This window comes from Cupressus sempervirens, chromosome 5 (genome assembly GCF_028749045.1).
Source record: "Cupressus sempervirens isolate cs-2001-9-10 chromosome 5, ASM2874904v1, whole genome shotgun sequence".
Taxonomy (NCBI): domain Eukaryota; kingdom Viridiplantae; phylum Streptophyta; class Pinopsida; order Cupressales; family Cupressaceae; genus Cupressus; species Cupressus sempervirens.
In genome coordinates, this window is record NC_143122.1 from 426859623 (window position 1) to 426883003 (window position 23381).

A 23381-nucleotide genomic window follows, 5' to 3' on the forward strand; every position below is an offset into this window, starting at 1 on the left:
CCCTAGCAGTGGTGAAGGTAGCTACACCTCCCAACCATGTGAAACCCATAGGTCCACTTCGGCTGTGTTGATGGAGATAAAGATCCAACCACAAAACCACTCAAAGAAAACGTCCATGGCTAACACTCACACTAGACAGTAATGATGACTGAAACCAAGATCATGAAACAATGCAAGTACAATAGGTCCTGGTCAGACACTCAATGGGCTACTATGTAGGGGCTGACATCATGGAGAGTCGCTTGGCACCGACAAGCCCAAGCTAGTATTGGCAGCTACTCTCCCCAACGGGAGGCACACAAGTCTTCCCAATGGAAGGTGCACAACCCACTTTTTATATTTATTACCACGCAGTATTTTAATTTAATTATCACTTATGTAAAACTTCCTTTGCCAAACAATGGGAAATAGTCACTAGGCTGCAAGATAGAAGCCCCTCCATGTGCTACCCTACCCTACCCATGCTCATCCAACGACGAGTGCCCGTAGGCATGCATATTCCCAACCCAACCCCAAATGATCATAACTCTTGGAAGTACGACGAAAGATCGAGCCTTGCAAGTCACCCGAAAAATGTACGTGCACGTACTCGTGTGTGATGCACCACCATCATGAAGATCATAACACAAGAACTAGATGAGAACACAAGCAAAATATCACTCAACTGAAAACAAACTCGAGAGGACGGATTCTACATGAATCTCAAGAAAAATAAAATCATACATCATAAACTCACTCAATTGGCCTTAGTCCAAGAGTATGGATTCTACACATATCCCAATGATGCAACAAGACCAAACATCATGAACTCACTCAACCAGCCTCAATTCAGGAGTATGGATGCTAGTGTCCACGAAATAACAAGGGTCCAAAAGAAACAATAACACCAGATATAAAATCACTCAACCGAACACAAAGTCAAGAGTACAGATGCAATGCGCATCTCAATGCAACCATAAAAGTGCAACAATGGTCTGACTGACATCTTACAGATAATCCAAGTCTATGACCAACATCATGCCAAGAGAACCCAAGAAAACTAGGTGGCACACAAATCGAGGCAAAAACCTCAAAACTCAAACTTCAAAATTAAAACCCGTTTGGTCTTAGGGCACACAAGCCGCAAAAATCCAATAAAATCTGGGTTTGGAGTCCATATGCAAAAAATGGCCAGCATAATGGTGCAAAACCCCAAACCCTCATCCTGAAAAATAGAGAAATGCTCATACCCACCCAACCGGGTAGAGCTAGCATACAGAAATAGAGGGGAACACTAGTTCTCAGCCTCTTAACAAACGACTACCGAAAACAGAAGTAGAAACAGAGCCGAAACAATAAAACGAGAGAGCCCTACCTCACAGCCAAAATGGCAAAACGAGAATCTGAACTATAAAATAAAAATCTCGCAGAAGTAGCCGAAAATCGTGGAAATCCAAGGTCTCCTTAAGCTAGATCTAACGAGACCAATCTCGCGACGATCCCACGCTTGTAGTTGCCATAACGAACAGAACAATAATTCCTCATGAAGAGGATTTTGGGTTTTATTCTCAAACTTTCTAATTCAAAAGTGAGAAGTGAGGAAGTAAATTCTTTTTTGGATAATGGATTAGCAAGTTAAAATCTTTTTTGGTGAGTGAATAATGGATTAGGGAAAATAACTAGGAGAACTAGTTAAATCCCGAATCAACCCAAATGAAAACAGGCTATTCCAAGTAATTGGAATTCATCTATGGCAAAGCTACCAAAAATTAAAAACAATAAAAATAAAGCCCGAAAGCCTAAAATTACAGAAATTTCCTTAACAACTTTCACGACAATGTGACTCTCTAAATGCACGGACACACTTATGGGTCTAGTCACATAATGCAAATGATTCCGGATTTAATCAAATCACTAGAAGGTTTAATTTAAACGTTTAAATAAGATACGTCGACCATACAGGGAGGACATTGGTAAATATGAATGGCTGAATCACTAACTCCATGTGCCATTGCTAGGGATATAAATCTTGCACACTAAAATACATGATCAAGTGCAATTGCATATGATAACTTAGCCAAAACAATAAATGCATTAAATCACCTAATTTAACCATTTATTCAATTATACTAAAATAATCTATTTACATCACTCACATTCGCATATAGCATAATGAAGCAAGAATGAAGTAAATAACCATAGCATTAAATCCATCACATAACATAATTAGAGATATGTCCAAATATTGGATAACTAGATATCATCATAAAACATATTGTCATCTCCAAATGGCATCATCATGTAGATATGATCAACTGAACAACATAGTAGTCTAACAACTATGATACTGAAATCAAAGTATAACATCTGACCCTCGGGTCATCTCAAACGTAAAACATAACATGAGTAACTAGTATCTTTCGGATCAAAATATAACAAGGTAAATATCCGTAGCACATAACGAATGAATCCAACATGGACAATCCATTTCTAATTATTTAAGCATTTAATAATGGTTGTTTAAATAACATTAAAAAGACACTTAAAAGACATAAGTGAAAATGGTCAAACACATGATGAACCACTGCTACAAAAACCTAGTCCAATGTAGCAAGATAATAGTACAAAGTGCAATCTTTGCACACATCTTTGGGTAATCATGGAACAACATCATAATACCACATCGATCTTGGTAACCATTGGCACAAACCTCAGTGAACTATCTAACACATCATAATCTCATAATCAGCCATAAGCATAATCAAAGCAACTGATATAGTAACATAAATCCAATCACCTCAAGGGTGTAGATCACTCATGGTTCCAATCATGATCCCTTCTCAAGGAGAGATCAACAGGGTTGCATCCATCAGGATGACTTACAGAAATCAAATGGGAGAGGTGCTACAGTTTTGGTGATTTATATAGGAATGAGGAAGATAAACAAGTCCCTGTATAGCAGCAGAGAACACAGTGTAATTGAATTCTAGGAGATATCGGTCCACTGAAACTTGGGAAAAGTTTATTCAGAAATTCAGTGGTGCTTTGGTTGCACACAATGACAGTATTTGAGGCACAAACATATAATCAGCCCAAAGGGGAGCATGTGAAGAAATGATTAGACAAGTGATATTGGGGAGTATTACAACCACAAATGAAAGCATATTGCATTGGAGGGGATAGAATTCTATTAGTTGCTCACAAATTAGAGTTCCAATTATATTCTGCAACAGAAATCCCCTGAGAATTTGAGGCAGATTCAAAGGATTCTAGAATAAAATGTGGCATTAGAATTAGAAAGAAGTTTGGCCAAGATACTTTATGAAATGGGTAGCAAATTGTGATCAAGATTAGCAACAAGGAATATACTCCATCACGTTGATCAAATTGGAAGGATGCTTAAGCATGGTCAACCAATCACCCTCTAATTTATTGTAGATTGCTCTTGTTTTTGTAGTGACCCCATTGAATCCCCACAAGTGGTTGAAACACTTAGATAGTGAGATAAGATTGCTAGTACTTCTTGTTTGATGGAGGTTACAAGGATTTTAGCACCTCAAGAACCTTACAAAGAAAATGTAATGAAGGAGGTACTTAAGTTAATGGTTGATATTTTTCAAAATCTTGGAGACACCAGCAGTTGTCATTTCTCAAGAAGGGCTGCCGTTCTAAAAGCATTTGCAGAAATCAGGCTATGCAATCTTATGCTTGACATGGGACTGTATGATTTAATACATACCATTTTTCAAAATCTATTAGGCACAATCAAGGTAGAACACAATGCAGATGCTGTTGCAACCATGGAAAACATTATGGTCATAACAATTAATGAGTGTAATGCTCATTTCCAACCACTTCTACAAATGTTGTTAACAATTTCAAATAGAGAACAAAAGGCTATAAAAGTTTCTTGTAAGTTGGTCAACAAAGTGCTCAAACAATGTGAGCCAAAATTGAGAAGTATAAGCAATAGCGAGCTGGAGAAGAGTTAAGGGCAAGGGAATTACAGGCTGTAGAATCTCAGAAAATAACCAAGAACCAAATGAGGAAAGAGCAGATTTGTTTCACATGCAAACATTTTTGGTCACTTGGTCACACTTGTGAGGGTAACAAGGAGGAAGGGTCAGCTCAAGAAGTGCGAATTATTAGAATGTTTCTAATATTAGGTAGATTCTTTTTTTAATGCTCTTTCCTGCTGCGATTCTTTTGCAATCTGCTATGATCCTCATGCAATCTATCTTCAGATAGTTGTTATTTATTGTAACATTGGTTTTGTATATATAAGCCTCTAGCTCTTTGTAAAAAGTATACAAAATATTCTGTTCATAATATTTTATGGTATCAGAGCGAGGTTAAAACTTTCTTGAAGAAAATTATAATTTCTTTTCGGAAATTATTTTTCCAATTTTTTCGAAATCGTTCTCTTTGGGAGAGAGACTGCAAAAATCGCAAAGTTTTTTTTTCGGGACAGCTCTTGTTCTTTTCCCTTTTCATTTGCAGCTCTTTGGTCATGCATTTGCTACTGTCGCATTTTGCTGTGCAACTTGTGTTCTAAGTTTCTTACATTCACACTTTGTTTACAACCTATTCTTCTATGTTCGCGGCTTGCTTGCCTTCAAGTGTGACCCGTATTCTCTTGGCTCTGCAAGTGACTGGGCTCTCTTGGAATCGGTTGACCTTCACATCTCTAGAGGCGGCTACTCTTTGTAATTTTCGGGCTCCTATTCGTAGTTCTCTCTTAACCAGAGCCATTTCTTTTAAACCCTAATTTTCAGTATCCGAAAATTCTTTTGATAACATATTTATGGTGGGTTTCTTGAGATCTTATCTGGGTCTTCGTCAGGATTTTCTATGTACCTCATTTTCCGTGCCTCGATTTTTTGGGCCAACGGATTTGAATTTTAACTTCAGATTCTTTGTGGGTTTTCTATATGCTTTTTTGGGTACTTGTCGGATCTTTTTGGGTTAGTCTAAAATTTGCCTTGAAATCTGTGCAAATGGCATCTTTGACCAACCTGATGTTGGAAAATAGTCAGTGGTTTAATGGCAGCAATTACAACACCTGGAAGCAGCGAATGTTAACCATCTTCGAGTACTGTTGTCTGGGTGCACTTGTTCTAAGCACAGAATCACATCCTACCTCCGCTAGCACGCCTCGTGGGATCTCCGTTCAAACAGATTAAGATAAGTTTGATGATCGAAATCGAGAAGTTGTTATGCTTCTCAAGCTATTTGTTATAGATGATCATTTATCTCAGATTCCCTCTTGCAAGTCGGCTCTAGACATTTGAAAATATTTGAAGGAGCTGCATGAAACATCCGACAAGAGTTGCACGTTCTTTCTAAAGAACCAGTTGTTCTCCATCATGATGGATGAATGTATGTCCTTATAGGAGCACCTCACAAAGATTAAGGACATTCATGATCAGCTTCAAGCCATCGGTCGGAAGATGAAGGAAGAAGATATGGTAGTTATTACTCTAAAAAGTCTACCAACATCTGATGAGCATTTCATAGAGACTCTCAACATTACCTCAACTAATGTTGATTTGAAATTCCCAGAGTTGTGCACCAAAATTCTATAGCAGGATCGTTGGAAGCAACAGTTTGGTAGCTATGCTTCCTCGTCCTCATTAGAACAAGCCTTTGCAGCTAAATTTCAGCCTTCTTAGTCATCACAACAGGGCAGCTCACATCAATCCTTAGGTAGTTCTCAGTAGAAGAGTGTTTAGTGTCATTACTGTCATAAGCACGACCAAATGAAGAAAGATTGCTATTAGCGACTCGCTTCCGAACAAATGAAGCTGGGAGGGTCAAATCAACAGGCAAATGTTGCTGAACATTCTAAGAAAAAGGAGTCTTCTTTCTATGCTTTTATGGCTAAAAGCCTTTCTGATTTAGCTTGGTCGTCTGATTGGTATATTGACTCCGGTGCTTTACATCATTTTTCTCATCGGCGTGATTGGTTTACAGACTTCTATCCCTACAGTGATTTAGTTGTGTTTGGCGGAGGAGAGGAATTCAAAATTATTGGCAGAGGAAATGTTTAGATACAGTTTGGTGGGTGTCAACTCATCTTTTTCAATGTATGCTACATTCCTGGTATGGCACTCAATCCGCTCTTTGTGAATCAAGTCATGAGAAATTCTCCTCAGTTGGATGTGGTGTTCAGTGCCCACAAATGTTCCATTATTGATCGAGAGAATCATCTTATTGTTGCTATTGGTCTAGAGGATAATGGCCTATATCTGCTTACCAACATCGGTGATTCTCCTGAAATAGCTATGGCAGCTCGTGATTTATCTCTCAGTACTTTGTGGCATCAGCGATATGAACATCTCAACATCCAATATCTTTCTCAGTTGTCCCAGGAGGAACTTGTTTCTGGCCTAGCTCCGATTTAGACGCAGCATCTTGGAGTATGTGACGCTTGTCAAGCTGGCAAGCAACATCAGAACCCCTTCAAAGATGGAGATTCTTGGCGTGCATCTTAGGTACTTCAATTACTTCATGCTGATATTTGTGGTCCTATGAATACACCTTCAGTTACTAGTTGCAAATATTTTTTGCTTATTGTTGATGATTTTATTAGAAAGATGTGGGTGTACTTTCTTAAACAAAAATCAGATGCATTTAGTACATTTCAAAACTTTAAATCTTTGGTTGAAAACGAGTTTGGCTGCAGTATCATTTCTCTTAGAACAGATAATGGAGGGGAATTTTATTCTACTGCATTCTCCTATTTTAGTGTTGAACATAGCATCAAATGCCAATTCACCAAACCCTACACTTAGCAAAACAATGTTGTTGAGCGTTGCAATCGTACAATTGTTGAGATGGCTTGTTCTATGTTACAACATAGGAGTGTTCCTAATGTGTTTACTGCTGTTTACCTTCTTAATCGTTCCCTTACTCAGGCTTTCAAGAACAAAACTCCAGAAGAGTTGTGGTCTGGTCATAAGCCCAAGATCAACCACCTGAAGATTTTTGGCTCTCTTGCATATGTTTGGATTCCTGATGCTAAACGCTCCAAATTAGATTCCAAGTGTTAGAGACTCATGATGACAGGGTACAGTGACAACCATAAGGCCTACAGATTGATAGATATTGACACTGATTATCTTATCTTTACTCGTGATGTTGTTTTTGATGAAACTTGAGGACCTTTTTTGTCTTCTTCTGAACACTGTTATGAGGAACAACCTCATAGTTTTCCTCTTCCTTTAGCACCATTTGATGGGAGGGATGATACAGATAATGCTCACCCTGGGGCACCTAATGCTGATCCTATTGAGGCCCCCGAACATGATCCTCTTCTTGCCTCTATTGCTGCTCCCGAACCTCCTCCAGCTCCTCTAGAGATTGGCTCTTCTACTCTTCGATCCAAATGGTGGGTTAAAACTATTAGTGATCTCAGGGATGATGAGCTCATTGAAGGTAGAGTTGCTAGAAATAAGAGCAAACAACAACCTATAGTTAATTTTGCTGTTATGGCTAACATTCATAGTGTTTATGAGCCCTAGACCTATTCCGAGGCTAAAGGTACCCCTAAGTGGGAATAGGCTATGGAAGCTGAATTTCAGAGTCTTTAGAAAAACCACACTTGGGTCCTTTTTGATCTTCCTGTAGGGAAGAAGCCTGTTAGCTGCAAATGGGTATACAAGGTAAAATACAAAGCTGATGGAACCTTAGAAAAGTATAAGGCTCATCTTGTTGCTCGAGGGTTCTCACAAGGGGAAGGTATTGACTATGAGGAGACTTTTGCTCCTACAACTAAAATGAGTACCATACGGCTTGTTCTTGCCTTAGCAGCTTAGTTTGGTTGGAAAGTTCATCAGATGGATGTTAAGAGTGCCTTTTTGAATGGTGACTTACAGGAAGAGGTCTACATGACGCAACCTTCTAGATTTAAGGTTGCTAGTCAGGAACACAAAGTCTATAAACTTGTCAAAGCTCTCTATGGTTTGAAACAAGCCCCTCGGGCTTGGTATATGAAAATTGATAAATACCTAACTGATCATGGTTTTGAGAGGAGTCCATCAGATTCAAATCTGTATATTAAACATGAAGGTGATGATGTATTGTTTCTAGTTGTCTATGTGGATTATTTGATCATCACTGGAAGTTCAACACATTTGATCACTGAAATCAAACAGGATTTGTGTTGCACCTTTGGGACTCTTGCACTATTGTCTCGGAGTTGAGGTTTGGTAGATTGAGCATAGTATCTTTCTTTCTTGTTCCAAGTATGCCAGAAGTCTTGTGGACAGGTTCAGAATGCAGGATTGCAAACTTGCTCCCACTCCTATGTAACCTAGGCTCAAATTATCAGCTCAGTCCGATTCACCTATTGTGGATGAATCTTTGTTTAGACAACTAGTGGGCAGCTTCATTTATCTTATTGCCACGAGACCTGACATTAGTTTTGCGGTAAGCTACATATCCCGCTTTATGACAGCGCCCAAGGCTGATCATTGGACAGCTGCAAAGCATGTCCTGCGCTATGTTAGTGGTACTCCTGATTATGGTCTTCTGTACACTTAAAGTTCTAATCCTACACTATGTGGCTACATAGATTCATACTGGGCCGGTTCTGTTGATGATCGTAAGTCTACCGCTGGATATGTGTTCAATTTGGGGTCCGGTGCTGTCACATGGATGAGTAAGAAAACAATAGGCAGTGGCTTTTTCGTCCATCGAAGAAGAAAAGCAGCTTGTGAAGCAGTTTGGCTTCCGCGGATGCTTGCAGATATGCATGTTCCTCAGTCAGGACTGACTCCTCTATTCTGTAATAATCAGGGAGTGCTCAAACTGGCCAAGAATCCGGTCTTCCATGAACAAACCAAGCATGTTGAAACACATTGCCATTATATTCGTCCGCTGGTTGAAGACAAATCTATTTAGTTGCTGTATGTTCCTACCGTAGAGCAGTCTGTTGACATCTTCTCCAAGTCTCTCGGTTCTGATAAATTTGTAAAACTCAGGGAGGCTATTGGTGTTATTGACCGATTGAGCATTATGGGAGGGTATTAGAATGTTTCTAATATTAGGTAGATTCTGTTTTTAATGCTCTTTCCTGCTGCAATTCTTTTGCAATCTGCTATGATCCTTATGCAATCTATCTTTAGATAGTTGCTATTTATTGTAACATTCGTTTTGTATATATGAGCCTTTGTCTCTTTATAAAATATATACAAAATATTCTATTCATAATATTTTACAGATCAGCGTTGAGGAAGTTGAGGATTTGTTAGTCCAACTTCAACATAATGAGGACCATGAGAGGGAGCCTGCTATGAATGGTGGTAAGGATTGTTTTAGCATCTTATTTGGTGAATTGGAAGTGGTAGTTGACAAGCATTTTCATGAGAATGTCTATCTACATGATGTCTATAAATGAAAATAGACTTCTCCATGAGAATGGGCTGTTTGAAAATATTGGCATAATAGTTGATGAGACAATACAAACGAAGATGGAAGGAAATTCAAAGAATGGTGCAGCTGAAAATGAATCTACTATTCACTGTTTACTGTACAAGGTAAAGATACTTAATGCATGTATTATAGCATGATACAACATAGAACAGATACTTTATTCATATATGCAATATGCACTCAGTGATTACAACGATTACAATCATTATTACAAAGTCCCTTCTGAATGGTGTACATAGATCTTCTCGAAGGGGTGACTCAACTGTTACGCGCTCATTTGGATATAATTCTACCCATTGGCTACAATATAGAATTTATTGACAACATCATCCCCTCCAAAAGAAAAGTCATCTCCGGATGACAATTACAAAATATTCGAGATAGATTAACAAAATGGAATACATTAACTGACTAATTATAACAAGATAGATTTGTTTCCATCACATCACATTCACATTTTTCCTGTGCCTGCACCAAATTGGTCTCCAAAACACGTTGCATCCGTAGCTTCTAGCCAAGTGTCGCTCTACTGCCTCCAGCTGGATGATCAACTCCTCCTGAGCTCTCCATGCATCCACCAAGACAGCCTCACATCCATCACCTACTTCAAGTGCCTCAAAGCGTAGCATCCTTCTCGAAAGGTTTGCTCTAGTGCTTTCTCCACCTCTGGCACACAGACACTCTATGCTTGCAACAACTCCAAGTCACATCAACTAGTTACAGTTCCCACAATTGATAACTGAATTGATTGGGGGTCTAGGGGGCATCGCCCCCAGCGGGCTCCTGTTGGCATTCATGGCATTCTGAGTGTTGGTCGGTTCAGGAAGCCAGTAGTGATGACACTAGTTTCGGCTGCGATGCCGCTCGCTGTAGAGACACGAGCTATTACGGAGGCAGTAGCAGAGGCGCATCTGTCACCAATGGAAATGGCTGCTCCGAAGGTAACGATGGAGCCAACTCGTGAGACTTTACTAAAGGCTGGAGATGAGACATGGGTACTTGATACTAAGATGGACATAGAGATAGGGGTAATGGAGGTACTGACAGGCGAGGGTTTGGGGGCATCGAGTGTCCGATTGGACATAGTGGGTTTTGATGCGGTGGTTACAGTAGATATGGTACTGATAGCATCACCAAAGTGGGACAGAGAGAGCCGAACCCAGTAGTTGAGCGCGTACTTGAGTACGTAGTTCCATCATACCCCAGCACCTCGAGTGGTGTACCTTCAAACACCCACGTGGGAAGTAGTTTTAGAGGAGAACCCATTGCAGACATAGGAGGTTGGGCAAACATAGGGTGAGGGATTACCGCATAATGCTGTTGAGCGTATGGTGGAAGCAGTGGAGAGGGCTATGGGTGTGCAACAGGAACATCTAGTAGCGCAGGAGGTAGGGATGAGAGAGGCATTTCTTATTGATGTAGCAGCTCTAGCAACTCGGGCTCGCCAGGTGTTGGCGTCTGCAGAGACTCAAGCGTTGGACTTAGTAGTGAAGGAGCTGTTAGCCGACTGGATGGTTCCGGCAGTATTTTGCATCCTGTAGCCGACGGTCCGGCGGTGTTCCTGTAGCCGACGGTCCGGCGGTGTTTCTGTAGCCGACGGTCTGGCGGTGTTTCTGTAGCCGACGGTCTGGCGGTAAATAGTTTGTAACAGATAGAACAATTGTGGCCGACAGACCCCTTCGGGAAGGTTCGACAGTAGTATTTATATCCCGTCTGGGATCATTGTAAATGATGATTCATCTACTATTGCGAATATAATTCTGCTATTCTGCTATTATTGTCTGTATGTGTTGACTTCTTTACCTGTACGGTAAACAAAAGCCTTTGCAAAAAACCCCGCGGGCAACTAACGGTCCGCGGGAGAAGAAGATAAGCCCCGTGGGAGAAGAAGGTAACGCCCCACGGGCTCTAAAACAATTTCGTCTCTGACACTGGCCGCGGGTAAGGAAGGAAAGGCCGCGGGCGGGAAGGAGATTAGCCGCGGGTAAAGAAAGAAAGGCCGCGGGCGGAAAAGAGATTAGCCGTGGGTGATCTTCATGATATTGGGCTCCGTTTTTGTTCCCGATTCTGCCATGGCGAAGTTCTTGAAAACGCACGATTTGGTTCTTGCAAGCAGGCCTGTTTTGCTGTTGGAAAATACGTTGGATATAACAACAAGGATATGATATTTGCAGCCTATGGGACTTGCTGGAGACACATGAGGAAGCTGTGTGTGGTAGAATTGCTGAATAAACCATTTTTTTTTTTGCATGGAGTCAGCGGGCAAGCAGAAGCCGTGGAAGAGTTTGTTGGCAGCTAGCATGGAGAAAAATTTCTGTGTGCAGAGGGATTTGTGGTGGATTGTCGAGGAAGCAGTTACTTAAAAAAAAAAAAAAAAACGACAACAGATTCAAGTTGTTCAGAATGAGTTACAGATGATGCCAAAGGAAAGGGGAAGCAGCAGTGGTTACTAGAAAGAGTGCAGAATCGGCAGATAATGACAGAAATGGTGTGTTCCGTGCATTTTTGTGTAGGTTTCGAAGTGCTAATTTGGTCTTGGCGGTGAGGGGCGCTGCCCCTCGACCCCGCCTTGTACTGCAAGCTGCCCCAGGACCCCGCGAGGGCGCTGCCCCTCGACCCTGCCGGGGGCATTGCCCCCTGGACCCCCAGTCGTGGCGGATATCAGCTGTAGGAGTCTGACCAGTTGAGAAGAGTTGAAGTTGCTGCAGGCATGGACTTTCTGTGTACCAGAGGCAGTGGGAGCAGGTGTTGGCTGTGAGGCTGTCTGGGTGGATGCGTAGAGAGCTCGGGAGGAGCTGATCATCCGGTTGGAGGCAGTGCAGCGACACTTGGCTTAGGGTACCAAGGAATTGAAAACAGAGAAAGCAGCACAGGTGGCTATCAAGGTCAGCTTGAGGAGACAGTATTGTGTTAGCAAAGGCTACAGATGTAACGGGATGAATGTGGAAGTGATGTGACAAAAGCAGATTTCTCTTGTTGTAGTCACTCTGTTAATGTATTTTGTTTGTTAATTTGTCTCAGATATTTTGTCAGTCGTCAGGAGATGACTTTTCTTTTTGGGGGGGATGGTGTTAGCCGACTGGATGGTTCCGGCAGTATTTTGCATCCTGTAGCCGACGGTCCGGCGGTGTTTCTGTAGCCGACGGTCCGGCGGTAAATAGTTTGTAACGGATAGAACAATTGTGGCCGACAGACCCCTTCGGGAAGGTTCGGCAGTAGTATTTATATCCCGTCTGGGATCATTGTAAATGATGATTCATCTACTATTGCGAATATAATTTTGCTATTCTGCTATTATTGTCTGTATGTGTTGACTTCTTTACCTGTACGGTAAACAGGAGCTGGAGGGAGTAATATCCTTTATGAGATTAGGATGCCCGATTGCCTTCACAGTTTTTTTTGAGGAGTGGAGATGACCGGATGTGGAGACTGTAGAGATGCGACAGGATTGGGCCACGACAAAAAGTTTTGGTATGGAGAGCCGAGTTGAGACCTTAACTCACAAGATAGTAGAGATACACAGGCAGGCATATTATACCCTATGAAGGAGCTAGGCAGACGAGGTAGCAGTTGAGAGGGCTCAGGAGGAGTCAGCTGCCAAGTTAGCCATGGAGAGGGCAGCTTAGGAATCCGAGAGGGCAGCCTTGTTAGACAAACAGAGTTAGCTGTAGAGAGCAGCGACAGAGAAGGAGAAAGTAGCAGAGGAGAAGGAGAAAGAGTTGGGAGAGATTGCTAGAATGATGCAATCAGCTTTAGAGCTTCAGATGGAGGTAGAGGTGGAACTGAAAGTCAGGAAGGAGCAAGTCTACAAGCTATGGGCAAAGCTGAATGAACTGAGGGTGCGGACGTCCACTACACTAGGGACGCATCCCTCTGTTTAGTATCTATGCATTGATGTAATTAATTGGTTAATTTTGAGCTTTGTTGTATTGTCGTCTGGAGACGACTTTTCTTTTGGGGGGGGGGGGGATGATGTTGGTAAAATCTATAGTATAGCTGATGGGTAGAATAGTATCCAAACAGTTGTGTGATGCTTGAGTCACCCCTTCAGGAAGATATATGTACACCGTCCGAAATGGACTTTGGATCATCATTGTAATCATTGAGTGCATATTGCACATATGAATAAAGTATCTGTTCTGTGTTGTATCATGTTATACTACATGTGTTAAGTATCTTTACCCTGTACGGTAAACATTTACAATCTAGAACATGATGATGTTACTATAGGGGCTGATTCGAATGACCAATCAGAAAATTCATTTCAGGTTGATGATTTTGGGGCATATAGTTTGGAGGATAAGCTAAAAATATCAAATGATATGATCATTGCAGCCTTAATTCATTTTGACACAACCCATAAAAACATTGAAGAAACCATGTGGGAAGTTAAAGGTGTTGAAAAGGAGAAGGGAATAACAAATGAAATTAATAGTGCATACCTTTATATTCTTAAAGAGGCATTAGAAATAATGAAATCAAATTACTTGAAATTGCTCAATGATAGGGATATAGCTATCAAACATGCTGAAGATAAAGAGAAGGAGATAGATGAGTTGTCTTCAACTAAGTATTACACATTACTCCTTATATCAAGTTGAATATCATAATTCTATTGCAGCCATTCACAAGGAAGATGAACATAAAAGTAGCACTATGGAGATGGCACAAATTGTTGAAGTAATCAATACCATTTCCACTATTCTCCATCCTAGTAAGGCACATATTAATGAAGACCATAAGGATCGGCAAGAAGTCAAATACATAAGTTCTGATCTGTTTAACAACAGTGACATGATCTCACCATATCATGAGGTAGAAGATGAATCATGTGACTTTACTTTAAAACTATGTGTGGAGGTGATCATTCCATTGATGGAGATGTTGATTTTAGTGATGATACTTATGATGAAGAAGATAATTCAGAGTTGTCTTTAGTGTGCCCTGAGGGTTTTTTAAGCTTACCTAGAGAGTTATCACCAAGTTCTTATGATATGGACGCTGCTTACTTATTGGTTGGTGATTCACCGATCATCTATTTCTACACCTAGGGTCGTATCAATAGTTTGGTTTGGGATCCAAGTGTTAACAGGATGTAGGTTTAACATTTGACAGATTATACTATGATGCTTCACACCCGACGATTTATGATCAGAATTGTGTAGCCTATGGATGCATTGGTACTTCATAGATTGACTTGGGATCCAGGGATCAAAGTGATAGAAGGGTTGCATTCTCACCTTGAGTACTACAACATGACTGATCATGACTTCAAAGTTACCGGTATGGGTTGTAGAGATGCTAGTAGATGGATATGGGGCCCCGGTATTGGCTAAAGAGGGAGGACTTGTAATGTCCCCTTTTTCAGACATTAGCAATTCTAAAGTTGAAGATGATGGAAGTCAAAGAAGTGGAAACTGAAGAGTCACAACATGATGCATTAAAAGGAGGGTAGACTCATTTTGGGTATGCTTGGTTTTGAGATTGATTTTTTGGTTTCTCTTTGGCAAACATAACGAAGCTTCAGCTTCTACTTAGGATCAAAGGACACAAATCCTCAAGTCTTCTTTGGTGGATTGGACGTAGCCTCGATTTATCATTTGTGGTGAATTTGCGACGGAGTTCACAGTTGCAGTTTAGATTCTTTTCTGATTATCCAATCTAACTGCAATATTGTATTTAAGATTAGATTATTTAATATCTGGTTATTGTATTGTTGATGTATAATGCAATAACATATTCTGAGGAATTTTAATGAGAATTTACTGGTTATATTGCTGGTTTACATGGTGTTATTTATTTGTTTATGTTCTAAATTTTATTTTAAGAAAATTTGGAGATAGTATCCTACTGGGATATTACATATATATATATATATATATATATATATATATATATATATATATATATATTATTAGAGATTATGCACACACACATATGTATGTATGTATGTATATACATATGTACACATTTTATACCCACACAAGTATGAGTATAGCTACGGCATTATTATATTAAGACATGATAGAAATTGCAAGATATTCAAAGGTCATCGCATTATGAAGGTAATCTTTTTTTATATTTTTCAATGTTATAATTTCAACTAGTTAGCTCATGGTATTCCTATGTACATTCTTGCTTGCCTAGCCATTTCATCCCTGGTCAAGGTAGTTAGATTTCATACCTGATGGTCCATCAGTGGATTTGGCGCCCCATTCCTAACTCCCATTTTGGCAATACTTCCCCCGCTTCATCATGCTCCTACAAAAGGAAAGGTGTCAGAGTAACATATTTCCTTAATTTCAAAGTATCTAATAAATCATTTTCAATTCCATAATATTCATTTTCAATTTCAAGTATAGCAATTAACTAACATATCATATGAAATTCAAGCATAACGATTAACTAACATGTCATAGAAATAATATGAACAACCAAAATTCCATTTCACATGATCAAATGTTTCAACAATTTTACCGTTCAATTGACTTCACATGTCTCAATGGCTATGAGATTATTTTAAAATAGGCAAAAGTTTGGGGCAAAAATTTGGTATGTAACATTCTCTCTTACCTTTTGCCAATGTTTCATAACATGCCTTCCAATTAAATTTTCCTAATGTGTTGGATAGTGGTGTATCCCCTTCTTAATCATGAAGGCTGCAACATCTATAATCTTGTTGGTACATTTCATGTCATTTCTATGGAAAAAGTTGTAAACTTCCTTGTTCATCCTACAATGATTTATTTCATCGTTTAACAAAATCACTTTCCAGGCCTTATTTTTCAGTTTAACAGCTGTCACATGAAATTGTGACAAGTTCTTGCACTTATTGTTTTACATTTTCTATATCCACCTAAGTCGGGATAACATGATGCACATGGCAGGGTGCTTTTTAAAATTAAAATAACTCATTTTGAAGAGTGTAAATATCTTGAGATGAAAGGGTAGATGCAATTTGTCAATGCTTATTATCTTCCTAAACATTTGTAAGAGGCCACAATGTTTGTTGATAACTTACCACACCTACATGTGATTGGCAAATTATTTTTCTTAGTCTAAAGTGAACTATAACCAACTTGTATGCCCTTGGTATACAGCATCCTCTGATAGCTTATCACTTGTTTGTGTTCTCTTATTATTCTTCTGGAATTCCTCTGTTCATTACACAGCTTGTAAATCTTGATCATTTTTTCAGTAGTTGACAAGATACTTTTGACGGTTTCAAAAGTTTTATATTGAAAGACAATTTCTGAAGCAAAAGCTCCAATGTTGTAGGCCTACCATGTCTAAATATAGTCCGAGTAGATGCATTGATATATGCTGTATATACTATAGAGTATGTTAGTCTTTAATTAGTTTGGTAGCCTTCTTTTTATTTATTTCCTGTAGCATAACTTGTAGAAGAAAGCTCAAAATTGTTTTATAAATTGGTGTTTGTATGACAGTTATCCAGAGTACAACCGCTTGCTTCCTTGTCCTCATCAAAATGAACCACCAAGGATAGAACACCTTGTGATGGAGGAATCAGGAAATGTTGTCGATCATATCTGTGAAATGCTCGATCTTCCTCCTCTGTAAGGGAAATGATTTATTTAATGTTTGAATTGATTCTTGGATGCTATTTAGTTGTATCCATTATGAGTAAACCAATAAAAAATCTAGTTAAGGGTCTCCTTTTTATTTTCCAAAGCTATGTTGCAGATCTCATTCATTTTGGAGCTGTTCACTGTGCCTTAGTGTGCCCAAAACCACCTTCAACTGCAAGTTCTGAGCAAATTCGGTTGTTTAAACGAGTAACTGCACCCACTATGTTGAAGAAAAGACCAGCTCTCAAAGGAAAAACAGTTCGAGAGGCACAAAATACATTCAGAATAACCAGTCCTAATGAATACATAGAAGCTGGGTCGTATTTACGTGTTCATGTACATCCAAAGCGCTTTCCAAGGTACTTATAGCACTGTATAATGTTTGTGTGTAATGGTTTCTTATCAAATCAGATATTGAGATATCTTTGTTAAAAATTGGTTTGTCCAGTTTGTTTTCGAAAACATAAATATCCTGGAACTTAGTTTGTTGCCTGAGAATGTATCCGGTGCAAGCTATTATGCTAGGTAGTTGAAATTTCATTCTGTAATTTTAATAGTTCTTTTTGATGTTCGATTAGATGCTATGAGGTTGATTGGGCTTCAAGAGTTATTGCAGAGACTGAATCATATGTTGTTCTAGACAAACCTGTTGGTATTTCAGTAAGTACTCAGATTATTGCATTCTTAGCCATCTTTTTCTTGTTAAAAAACATTAGAAACATTGTACAAAAACTTTGGAATGAAGTCATATCTTGGACTTAATTTGAACGTGATTCATATTAGTGCTATTGACATCATGTTCTGGTTTTTAGTTTGTTGATCATTCAAATTGTTGGTGTTTGTGTTTTGATTCGTGATGTAGAAGCTGAAAAGTTGATTAGTATTTATAGTTTCTATTGGAATTGCTTTTTTATTTTCCAAAATTGCTCTGCAAATTAAGGTTGTTAAGAAATATAAACTATTTGATTGAAAATGGAATGAAAGAATTAAATATGTTGTGTTTTTACAAAATGAGTACATCAGGTTTTAAATAGGGAATGAGTACTATTACTACTATGTACATGAAACAGATCTTCACAAAAGTACACGTCAATCATATGACATAGAGTAGTATCAAAAGTCATTATGAATTAATATGTCATTGGCTTTGACAATACATGGAGGGAGCTTTGTCAATACTCAGAGAGAGTGCACAGATTTGAAATCCTGGCAGTAATGGATATTGTGTTCCACTATATGTTCGAGCTGTAAAGAAGTCTTTGAGGTTTGGCAAGAAGAAATCTAAATTTTCTTGAGTTGTATAGAGTAAATTTTTCCAATATGCTCAATCTGGTTGGCAATGCTGAGTAATTATTTCCATGACAATTTGAATTGTCAAAAATTCTGCAGTTTTTCTTATAAATATGCTGGAGGACAAGCTAGGAGTAACTTCATAGATGAGTTTCAGAAATAGCAGTTTCATTCATGCTTGTTTGGTAGTCACATGGATGTGGCCGCTATAGCATTCCAGATTTGTTCGGCAGATTTGCAAAGTACAAACAGATTTAGAGCAGTTTCGTCATTTTTTGAAATTTGGAATGGTTGGGACAAATGGATGGCCCTGTAATTCTGCTTTTCCTCAGTTCATGATTAAGGATTAAATTATGTTGCACAGACATGAAGGATTAGATGAAAATATCAACACCAACAAGAGTTATCTGTAAAGGACCCCAACTGGTTCTAACTCCAACAACATCAAATTACTTCACTTTTTAGATGTTTGACATTTTGTCAAACACTTTGCATGGAACCTCTATCTCGCTGTCCTTTATTTTCAGATTACTTTTGCTTGCTTGAAATAATGCCAAATGTGATTTAAATACTTTCAAATGGTTACTAAGATGACTATGCAATTTACTATAGTGCAATTGCAATTCTTTTGACCTTTCAAATACATATAGATGTCATACACAAAGTAAATATGCACCTACGACAGCTTGACATTAATACAAACAGTTGGCAAGAAAACTGAATATCACGTGACAGTTCTTGATATTCAACTCCTCGTGACTCCAATGATATTAGAATTTAACGCAATTGATTACAATATGAAATGTCAACAAAGTCAAGGACTTGCAATCAATGCTTCACAAATAGGAAATTACTATGAAAATGGAGCAATCTCATAATGTATGGTATGAAAACGGAGCCAACCTGCAGCTACGTGAAACCAAATCCTTTACTTGTGGGTCCAAAGTGAAATGATGAGCACTCCTCACTGTTTAATGCTGGTAAAAAGCCCCAATCTCTGTCAATGGCTCATCAGTACCAAACTGGGAATTAGGAGATGACTTCGATCTTCGACACCGAACTACTGGTCAGGCATGATCTTGGGCAACTCTCTTAGCAAACCCAACCACAAAATCCTTGAGGGGAAGCATTGTAGACAAGGTCTCTACAACCGTTCCCACCAACCACTGAATACCACGAGAGCCCCATATGAGAGTACCCTCAGACACTCTGTATGGTCCCTCTCACAAATCTGCACTCTCTAATAGATACTCCATGAAAGACTCTCTGCAGTAGAAATTATATGTGGAAGTGTCAACCTGCTTCCTTGCAACCCATAGCTAATCCCTCTGAAATCGTGGCAAAGCCAATTGTCCAATGGTATCAGCTGTATGAGATGAAATGATAGATTTGCTTCTCTTAGAAGGAAACAAATCCCTAGGAGAAATAATCCCCAAATCGGATGGTAACTTGTCCAAGTCCTGTGAACAAGTTAGAGTAGTGTTAGGAACTGACAAACGACTCTCTACCATATTCAAACTATTCATAACTTGCTATACACCATTTGTTAGTGTGCTAACTACTAGAGAACTTGACACAATCAGAATCACACCACAGTCCTCTGATGCTCTCATCTCCTCTGCATCGACTACACACGTACCCCAAACTGCTGTACCTGCCTCATCGCCATATCCATCCTCACTGCCTGTGGAAATAAACTCATCATCAACCACCACTATATGTAACTGAACTAGGTCTGGAGCTGGTGTCGACTGCATCTACTCTAATTCCATGATAACCTCTTCCAATTGTGACTATGACTCTAGGAAAGCCACTGAGCACACTACAGAGAGTCCATAGTCACCTCAAGCTCATGGGTGAGCTCAACCACCTCCTCCTCCTTCCTTAACAAAGTCTCATAATAGGTGCTACCCCACTCCAGAAGGTAATCCTTGTCAGCTACCAATTGTGAGTAATTATGCTTCAAGATCTTGACGACCTCTCGAAGTGAATAAACCTTTGCTAGAGAAAGATTGCCATCACCGTGCTCATTAGACCTAGGAGCACCCCAACTAGATGCAAGTAACATTTGTTGGATAGCATCGTAGTGCTCAAGAGTTGAAGAGATGTCAGTGTTACTCACCTTCAGCTGATTAGCCACATGATGCCTCTGTAACCCATGATTCATCTGCAAGCATATTGCCTCACTAATTGCATTGTGATAGGAGACTGTATCTAAACTATTCACCTCATGATTGCTAACCTTATATGTGCTCCCATCCTCGCACATATCAATAACTGAGGTACAACTACTTAGTATCTCTACCAACTCCTTAATTGAAGAGGTGGAAGCCTTCATAGTATTGAACTCCTTGCATGCCTCAGCTTCCCCCTCAATAGTAAGTCCTAGTAAACATTGGTCCTGGGACCCATCCGAAAACCCCTCAGAGTCATTACATAACATGTGGCAAAGAATGTTAGACCCACAACAACTAATATCATACTTAAATGAATCATCAAAGGTATCCATATTGTCCGTATCCACAACTCCCGATTGACCATCCATTCCTATCACCTGATCTTGCATACATGACTCAATGTTATGTCGTGAATCCATAATGCCAGGGCCTAAACCAACCTCCGCTGAGTTTTCCGTAATAGTCAGATCACTAACATCATAACTGGGTGACTCAATACAGGCATTGGTCCCACTTGAGGAAGCCACTGCCTCATGTATTGAATCATCATCGTTGCAACTATCATAGACTTCAGTACTCACACTCTTTGCATACTCTCTAATAACAATTCTATCCTCAAGAGAAGTCTGAACGATTAGTGGTAACAACTTGCCTTAATAGCCTCTACAATAACAGCTCTAAATCCTCAACTTGTTGAAGCTTAGTGCTGCTGTCCACTAATGGTACTAGCATATCCACGTCTCTATGTGGAAAGTCCATCATCAAGATTAAGGGTAGGACTAGTGGTTGCTATACTAAACACAAATACATCAGCATCATGAAAACCCACCGGGGAAAACTCAAGCCTCCTTCCTTGCATCCTCGGTGCTGGTCTACTAAAAACAGAATCCATGTACTGGGTTGCTCTATCAACTGTCGCTAGGTCCAACATTCTTGCCTCTTAGCTCTTATGATGAAGCTTAAGTTTTTCCATACTCTCCCTTAAAGCATTTATTTTCTCACTATTTTTCACACTACTCCGCTGACTTCATAAACTACTAGTCCTCCTATGTCTGTCTAAAACTAGAAAATGCAAGAGTGCTGGTCACTCCAGTTATAACAGCAGATGTGAAATAACAATGAATTTCTTACCCCATCGGATGGTAGGAGACCTCTCTGATACCACTATAAAGAACCCTAATTGGTTCTAGCTCTAACAACATCAAATTACTTCACTTTTAGATATTTGACATTTTGTCAAACACTGTGCATGAAACCTCTATCTCGTTGTCCTTTATTTTCAGATTACTTTTGCTTGCTTGCAATGATGTCAAATGTGATTTAGATACTTTCAAATGGTTACTAAGATGACTATGCACTTAATTATAGTGGTATTGCAATTCTTTTGCCCTTTCAAATGCATATAGGTGTCATACACAAAGTAGATATGCACCTACAACAGCTTGGCATTAATACAAACAGTTGGCATGGAAGCTAAATATTATGTGACAATTCTTGATATTCAGCTCCTTGCGACTCCAATGATATTAAAATTTAATGCAATTGATAACAACATGAAATGTCAACAAAGCCAAAGACTTACATTTAATTGCTTCGCAGTTAGGAAATTACAATCAAATTGAAATGAACCTGTGGTGGCTACTGTAGATGTCCAATTTGCAGCAGAGGAACCATGAAATTCATACACACTAGTTCCCACGTCCAACCCTCAACAAAGTGCAGAAGCTAACTAGGGAAAAAGGCGCCAATTAGTGGTGTTATGCCTGGCAATAGGACAATTCAGATGCCCAAACTCAATGCCTGGTACCACTGAAACACTGCCCAGTCTGAAATGAATTTCAGTCCAAACCAACACCCAAACTGCAGTGAAAAGTGACGCCACAATGCAACATAAAAATTACCTTCTAAAACACAGTAGCCACAGACTAGAAGGCCAATCAATTTGCTATACAACAGCAAATTGATGCTCAAATCAAGAGGAATCAGTCCTCAAGATTTCTCAAACTTCAAACCCTCAAGGAATCTCACAAGTGATTAAAAGCAATAGACAAGAATGATCAGTTCTCATAATGGGAGCCATATTAATAACCTCCATCGTGCAACTTACCTTCAACTACACACCTTTCATTGAAAAGCCTTTTGCTTTATACTTAGGCACATAATATAATTTATTAATTTCCTTTTGTCTTCCCAAAACGACCTTTTCAACCATATCATGATATTCCAATGGACAAGGTCATTGTTTCTTGTGCCCAAGATTTAAACCTTTTCACCCTAATTCCAACTTGAGATGGTCAACATACAATACTGACAAAAATAGCAACCTCAATATATTTAGTTGAATAATAATAATAATTCACCTGTCTTGTGAAAACAGTTGAAGAAGCATCAAAATCGGAATTTGACAACACATGAGTGATCCTAATGAAGAAAAACAATGAATGAACTTGACGAGGTGACTTACTAAAAATAGACGCCCCCTCCAAGATTCTTGGAGCCCAAACCAGAAGCCAAAAATAAAAACTGAGAGCATCACTCAACTCCTCTAACTCAACTGGGGTCATCAAAACCAACTATTGACTTACTATAAATAGTAAGTCTCTCAAAATGGAGCCAAAACTCACCATAGGCCACTGGAAAGCCTAGTAACTTGTTAATAGGAGACCCTTGTTATCAGGAGGGTTGCGATGATGAACTGACCTAGCCAACTGCAGGAAATTGCTATAAATGGGGACATTACATTATCTTTTAGTCTCAAGGAGAGCAAGGCATAGAGCAAAACATTATAAAGAGACACATCAAAACATTGATTCAAAAGCTAGATATAGATGGAAGACACTTCTTTGAGATTAAATTATATATCTTGATACACATGAAGAAGCTTAGAACTATGCCAATCTTAAAGCAACTC

The 23381-nt window shown here is 39.2% G+C and overlaps 1 protein-coding gene across 3 annotated transcripts in view; it reads left to right on the forward strand.

The window, feature by feature from the left end:
• The window catches only part of LOC149556613 (Pseudouridine synthase family protein), a 170103-nt gene that overhangs the window by 47675 nt on the left and 99047 nt on the right, over positions 1-23381 (forward strand). For 2 of the 3 annotated variants that reach the window (XM_089831008.1, XM_089831007.1), the window contains exons 2-4: positions 16863-16991; positions 17108-17362; positions 17582-17663. In XM_089831008.1, coding sequence (XP_089687134.1) covers positions 16863-16991; positions 17108-17362; positions 17582-17663 — 466 coding nt within the window. The remainder of the gene's footprint in view (positions 1-16862; positions 16992-17107; positions 17363-17581; positions 17664-23381) is intronic. The other variant, XM_089831009.1, reaches the window with a different exon arrangement.